Here is a 7,502-nt window from a genome sequence, read left to right as displayed (position 1 = left end):
CAGGAATGAATACACAAGGATAGTTACGTGTATAATTTGTGGAAAATAACTACTGTTTAAACCCCAACCCAAAATGTTGGTTTAAATGCCATGCTGGATGAGAGTTAAATAGGTTCCAGGTTACAGGGAGCCTTGTTAAACTGTGAGCTGCTCAAGTATTGATCAGTGTTAGTGTTACCTTGAGTCTGGGGCAATCACAAGTTCAAGCCATTTTGGAGGACCTAAAGGTAAGAATCTCCCCCTTCACTCCCCCCCATTCTGAACTTCCCTTCTGCCTCTCGGAGCTTCCAGGGGAGCAGACAGGGAAGGATTAAACTGCCTGCCCACCCCTGCCATGGAGCTATTGCTCTTTGCTGGACTGACCCCAGCCCAGAAAGCAGTGGTGGTGGCAGTGGCCCAGCAGGCAGGTTAACCCTTCCGTACCTGCTTTCCTGGGACAGACAGCAAGGGCAACTACAAGTGAGCAGTGGGTAGGGGGTGGAGAGAGACAGCAAGTGGGGAATTAGGGTGCTGAGGAGGGCGGGGGGGAAGTGTGCCTATTGCTGGCCAATCGGGGAGGAGGGTGGCTGGGGTGTTTACACAAAGGTGTAGCCTAGAGTGGCTACACATTGGTTTAACATGAGCTGGGTAACATGGATCCAAGATAAACCTATGCTAGAGTAAAGTAAGTTTTACCCACCTAAGGAATGCTTAAAACTAGTTTCAGATGTTAATGTGTGGACAATCCAGGGGTTAAGAGCTCCAGGACCCACCTAAAATTAATTACAAGGCCCAGCGACAGAATTTCCTCATGCCCTGCTATAGTCTCAGTGTGCTATTGGACTTTTACCAGCCCTAAATGGAGAACTAAAGATTCTTTCAGCATGGCAACTTAAAACTCTCTATATAAAACTCCAAAGTATGCATTTACATGAGTATTTTAAGCCATGCACCAGACCCTCTTCAGATATAGAAGTATTGGAAGGACTAGCATTAGGGTAATAGGAGCATTCCCAGGCTAGGAGAATTATTCCCAGGGCGCCATTCCTAATAGCTTGATGTAGAGCAAGTCCCTGAGACTGTCTACAAACTATGGCTACAGTGCAAGGAGATGCACCTGAATAAAACTGCTTTGTCACCTTTCCTACCTGTTTCAAACATATATGGCACAGCTGAATATTGAATCCATTTGATGGTTCCAACTCATTTCATGTTTTAAGTCATGAGTAAACAACTGAATCTGCTATATATCAGGCACTTCATGATATTTTAAATAGTCTAAATAAATAATAACATAAACTTTCAAAGTTGTTATTCTCTATCACAAAAAGAATGTGCATTTTAAATTGTCTACATAACTATTTATTTGAGAAATGGGCTATTACAGTCTATCATATCAATAACCTGGGTTTTAAAAACTTCCTAAATAGGTATTTATATCATAGGACCTAGTAATTCTGAGGGCTGTTTGAAGCAGTTGGCCCAGTGAATTGCATTTAAAACGCCAAGCTATACGTTTACATGAGCCCATAACAGCTGAGACTTGACAACTCCCATACATTTCAATGAAACATTTTCATTACTTTTTCATTACTCTGAAAAGACAAAGATCACTGAGAAATCAAAGGAAATTAAAACATGTCCCCTTCCCCTACCTGATTAAAATGTAAATATTATTAATATTGCAATACAACCTGTGACAGACATGATAGGGAGAAAAATAAAGGCCTGTGCATTGGATTGAATGTTTTGCTAAGGGTTTGTTTGTTTTTCTCCTGCCTCCCCCTCTCCTTGATTGTGTCCCAAACCTTGCTAATACAATCATTAAAATCTTCATTAAGATAGAACTTTATTTTATATATAAACTTACTCCTGCATATAAAAATCCTTAGGAGGAAAAATGAAGTGTTGAAGTATGTTTCTTTAAATTGTTACACAACAATTCTGGTAGGCCCCAAGACTTCAGTGAAAAGGCCAGATGTACAAAGATATTTAGTTACCAAACAATGCATATCTGCATCTCTAAATCACATTTTAATCAAGAAGAATCAGATGCCTAACCTGGGTAGGTACTTTTGTAAATCCCAGTAGTTGCTTATCTGCACTTAAACACCTTTGTAACTCCAGTCCTAGACCTTTAGGAATCTAATTCTTTGTACAACACACCCTTTAAAGCAGGGGTGGGCAATTATTTTGCCTGGAGGACCACTTAATGAGTTTTGGTGAGATGTTAAGGGCCATATACACACAGTCTTTTAGAAGATATTGTTTTAACAAATTATAGATAAAAAACAAATCATACACTACCCAATCAATTGGTGGATGCCCACCTATGGGCCATACTTTGCCCACCCCTGCTTTTAAGTCAATGACAGTTATATATACACAATAAGGGCAAAAATATTTCATAGTAAGAAAAAAACCTTTTGCTCAGGTTTCCTGTATACTTTTCATAAAGAAGATGGTGTTCTTAGATGCATCCATTGTCTCCTCATAACTGCATTTTAGGAAGCTATTCACAATAATGAGCACAAGGCAGCTTTCATGTTTTCACATCATTAGTACACTTCAGTGAAAGTGGACTTCCAGGCAAATGAGGCTGAAAACCTGTTGTTCATTCCAGTTCTTTTACCTGATGTAGCTCGTATAACTGCTTGGAAAGTGGGAGAGGAAGGGTGGAAAAAGAATACAAACAACTAATCACTGAATTAAGGGTCTGAAATAGTAATGAGGATCACAGAATAATTTCCCAAACTATATATGGAGAATAACATATATCATTATGATTGATTTTTGCTAATGCTATTCCAAGATTAGAGTCAGACATGTCACATATTGAAAGAATTATTAGAAACTACTGGGCATGTTCCTCATAAGACATAGTTAAATCATTTCTATTGTAACCAGCCAGTTTCTGTTTCCTTTCTTACACTTAGATTTGGCCAGGTTTGACTGTGTTCCTGGATTTCACCAATCCAGACTGTGCTGCTTGGTGGGCTGAAGAATGCAAGATATTTCATGTTCAAATGCAATATGATGGGATTTGGATCATAAATTATTCATAACTTTATATTTTGGGGAAATGAAAGCCATTGGAAGCTTGACAATGGCATGTTTCCTTTTTCATTTCCCAATACACTGTAAGGGCTTTATTAAATACTTGAATCAAAATACAGCTTAGTATTAGTACTAAGGTACTACTCTTGTAGCTGCAAAACCAGAGACATTTAATGAGATCTATCTGCTACTGAAGCCAATGGGAGTTTTGCTATTCACTTTGATAGGAGAAGTGAGTTTAGTGTTTGTTTTTTATGGGTGTTGCAATGGCGCATCTCCAGTAACTTGACTTCCCAAACTGATAAGTGTGAGTTGAATGTTAAATGTAGTTATTTTTTTACAAAAAGGAGTGGAGGAGAAAAGGAAGAGAGAATAAGATTTTTTTTTTCTTGCTATTCATGGTCCAAGTTGATCATTATAACTTCTTGACCTGCTTACTGTTCTTTTTGATAGTGAATAATCACCAGTATAATACTTTAAAAATAATTTGTAGACAAGTGAAAGACAAGTGAATAGCAAGTTTTAACTAAACAAAAGTCATGTTTTATATACTTTCAGCTGAGATATAAACAGACAAAAATCTGTTAAGCTAAAAGGGACTGTTTCTTCTGGTTCCAATAGACTATATATCAGTCTCATAAAAATCAGACATCCATTGACCTCACTCAGCAAAGCCCTTCTACACATAATTCAAAGTACATGGGTAGTCCAGCTTAAATGTATAACTGGAATATAGGCCCCATTCTCCAAATATTGGCCTTAGCAATGCAATAACTCCAGTGCTAGGTATGGCACTTCAAGGGATATTCTTTTATCCATATTTGCTACCTTCATTCATAGGGATTATAAAAATGTAACAAGCAATTTAAGGGGCACTTATCTTCTGAGTGCCCTACATTGGGCTCTGCCTGAACGCTTGAGAGAGATTGTCCCAACAGGGACACCATATTCGTAGTTCATTATTATCCCCAGTAAAGGGATGATGCTAGATTCAAAAAACAGGTAAGGAACCCAGGAAAATTCTAGCCCAGGGATTGGCTAGGTGACTCTCCTTAAAACTGGAGTATCTCCATGTCCCTGGGGTGGAGAGAGAGAGACATGCTGCATGAAAAGGGCTGGCAAGAGCCTGCAACATGGTCCAACCCCATGGTTGCCTGCTGGACCCTTTGTGGGTGGGCCAGTGGAGTACGTAAAGGGTCAAGCAAAAGAGAGCAGACCCCTAGGATGAGCACAAGGAGTTTGTGAGTGAACTTAACAAATTCTTTAGGGTGGGGACATAGCCCTGGGAACCCTTAGAGAGCAGGAAGATGATTCCCTGCTGAGCTTGAAGACTTGTGGGGGGGCAGTAAGGGTGTGATAGACCTCCGTGTGAGTGGTCAGGGAGAGGACTGTGGTGGGACTGGGTCAGCTGGGCAGAAAGAGACACCAGCTAGGGAAAGGTCCCAGGATACCAGTGTAGGCTTAGATCCAGCGAAACATGACCTGAGGGAAAGCCTCAATGTGCCTAAGTGTCTAAAGGGGGAAGTGAGCCAAGAGGTGCTGCCTGGTTTGCAGTGGCCATTTGCTCTGCCTCTGTGGCTCCACTGTGTAATAGCTCTGTAGGCTTGGAGAGGCCATGCACAGGCAGAGAAGAATTCACAGAGATGCGTGGGGAAGAATTTGTGTTTTTCAGGGGTCTGGAGTGGAAATAGCCTCTGCAGACTGCTAGATGCCTAGATCTGCATGGGTTAGCCTGTGGCAACTGGAGCCTGCAAGTGTGTGATGAGAGGAGTGGGGGACTGCCCCTCCCTCAATCTATTGGACCATAGTCAGAGTGCCTGGCCATTAGTTGTATATAATTAATTAGAGGATTAATACAATGAGTATTTAACATACTGCATAAGTTATTGGTTTTGTATTTGTTTTCCCGACCACCCCTTAAGTGTAAATAGTTATCAACTGTTAGTGTTTGTATAAGCCCATCCTTGTTTATTGTAAGTAGAGTATTTGCAAACTTTTGATTGTATTTAATATTTGTTTGCATATAGCAATCATTTTCTGTATATATATATATATATATAATTAAATTTCTGTAAATATTTACTCCTGCTCTGCAAGGTCTCTCCATTATGAAAGGGAGTCCCTCCTCTCAGGAAGCCTCTGGCCACTCCTAGGTGAGCTGAGCAGGGGTAAAGCTACCTGGCACCCCAGGTCCTGAACATCTAGACATGGCTGTGGGTAGTGGCACACACCAGGGGTTACAAAAATATTAAACAACAGTGACTTTAAGTCCTACTTCTTTTCCTTCTCTGTACAAAGTAATAACAAGGAAGAGATTGATGGCTACTTTAATTCTCTGCAGGACAAGATGCCTGGTGGAGAAGCTGTGAGGGAATGCCCTGAAGCAGATGTTGGTGAGTGGAGGACGGTTACCTCTGGGGCCAGACCTCTTGCCGTAGAAATGCCCTCTCCACCCAGTGCAGTTGGGGAACAAATATAGGGCCCTGGCTGCACTGGAGGAGTGTGTGGTGGGGGAAAGTGCATTGGAGGAGCCTGCCACCATCACTGAGTGAGCTGAGGGCTGGCCAGGTAAGCAGAAGAAGAGATGCCATGTCATCGTTGTGGGTGACTCCCTGCTGAGAGGAACAGAGGGACCCATCTGCTGTCTGGATCCCACAGCACATGAGGTCTGCTTCCTGCCCAGAGCCAGAATCAGGGACATCACGGTGAGAGTTCCTGACCTCATCCAGCCTTCCGACAACTATCCCATGGTCCTCATTCACATGGGAACAAATGATGTGGCCAGGAGTAGTCCACACCCTATCATAAGAGACTACAGGGCTTTGGGGACCAGGCTTAGGAAGACGGGGGTGCCGGTGGTCTTCTCATCAATCCTCCCAGTCAGTGGTCGCAGTAGACATCACGTCACCTGTGCCAGAGAAGTCGACCCGCGGCTGGGGTGGGTTTTGGCTTTCTGGACCACGATCTGTACTTCTGTGCAAGGGACCTCCTGGGACATGATGGGCTTCATCTCTCCCCAAAAGGTAAGGCTCTCTTTTATTACAGGTTGGCTGACCTCCTACGTCCAGCTTGAAACTAAGTACAATAGGGGATGGGGAGGCAGGAGATGGAGAGTCTAGAACCTACAAACTGCGAGACATGCAGCAGTACACCCCACATAAATACTAAGGGGCCCTTTGGGCATCACAACGGGAGGCGGGGGGGCACCAAAGGCATCATTAGAAGACAATGTAATAACCAGGAAATCTCTAAACCTGAGTCTAGAACCTATAGAAGCCCTGGCCTGAGTTAATCAACGCCAGAGACCAACTGTTGGGCTGAATATCTCCAGATCAACCACTCCCAGAGCCCTATTCTAAATTCATCAACAGACTCCCAAACCTGCACGTACATGCGGACGACCCCTGGGGCTGACAGATGCCGTCCAGCAGCCACCGAGGGGGGGGAAGTCCCACGAGGGTCAATGACCCCTGGATTGGGCAAACCTGAAAACTGGGGAGTCACCAAAGTCTGCCAAGGACAGATAAAAGGCAGTGAAAAGTGACCCTCAGTGGCGCCCTCTTGATCTCCAACTCGACCAGACCTGTCCAGCCAGAAGGACCAGCCGGCGACCCCCTTCTGGAAGATAACACCACACTGAAAGAAGCCTCAACGACAGACTCCAGTGCTTGTAGGATAGGTATACCTGACTCTGTAGCCTGCTACTGTGTGTGTGTGTATGTGTGCGTGTGTGTGTGTGTGGGGACCAGCCCCAAGGTTTATGATTACAGTGTTTCAATCTGCCTAATAAACTAGAATTTTAAGGATCCCGAGTTGGACATGTGTAGCCAACAGGCCCACTCTTGCTCCTGTGGGATGCTCCATCTGCCCCAGCATCACAGTGTTCATGAGCTGTGCTGGTACCTTGAGCTACGTAGAAAAAACATTTGAAGTCGTGTCTATGTCTGAATCACTGATTTTCCGAATAGGCATCGCATTTTCAGATTCAGCAGAATCAAATCAGGGACAGTGATCCAAATCAACAAAGCAAACCACCTTCTCTGATTCAGGCTGAATCCAAATGGAATAGGGCTCATTTCACACACCTCTATTGACTACTATGCATGAGCCTGAAAGCTTAGAGAAAAAGATAATTTTTGCAATTTCTCAGTTGGTCTAATAAAAGGTATCATTTTGGAACCAAGAGTTCAAGATTTTTGCATTACACATTTTTTATGCTTTTGAAGTTTTAGTCCTTGTATTTAATTCTGAAAGCGATTTTCCTCTTCTAGACACTTTTGTTACCTTGATGTTTTGCATTTCCTGAGGGTGTAGCTACTAGAAACTTTTGGGTTGCTCATGGAGATCCCTTGTAGTGCTTTGGATAATTCACTATTAAGGTGCCTGACAAAGAAGAAAAGAATAGGTGTTTTTAACTGAATGATTCTCTTTTATAAGCAGCTGTATTGTTTCACCATATTGTTTCA

The 7,502-nt window shown here is 42.8% G+C and overlaps 1 protein-coding gene across 1 annotated transcript in view; it reads left to right on the top strand.

The window, feature by feature from the left end:
• LOC102369627 (maltase-glucoamylase, intestinal) overlaps positions 1 to 7,502 on the top strand; it is a 69,661-nt gene that overhangs the window by 1,160 nt on the left and 60,999 nt on the right. Inside the window, 2 exon segments of the mRNA XM_025198045.1 lie at positions 2,916 to 3,025; positions 5,335 to 5,429. Coding sequence (XP_025053830.1) covers positions 2,916 to 3,025; positions 5,335 to 5,429 — 205 coding nt within the window.

This window comes from Alligator sinensis, unplaced genomic scaffold, assembly GCF_000455745.1.
Source record: "Alligator sinensis unplaced genomic scaffold, ASM45574v1 scaffold787_1, whole genome shotgun sequence".
NCBI classification, from domain to species: domain Eukaryota; kingdom Metazoa; phylum Chordata; order Crocodylia; family Alligatoridae; genus Alligator; species Alligator sinensis.
This window is presented reverse-complemented; position numbering and strand designations above follow the sequence as displayed.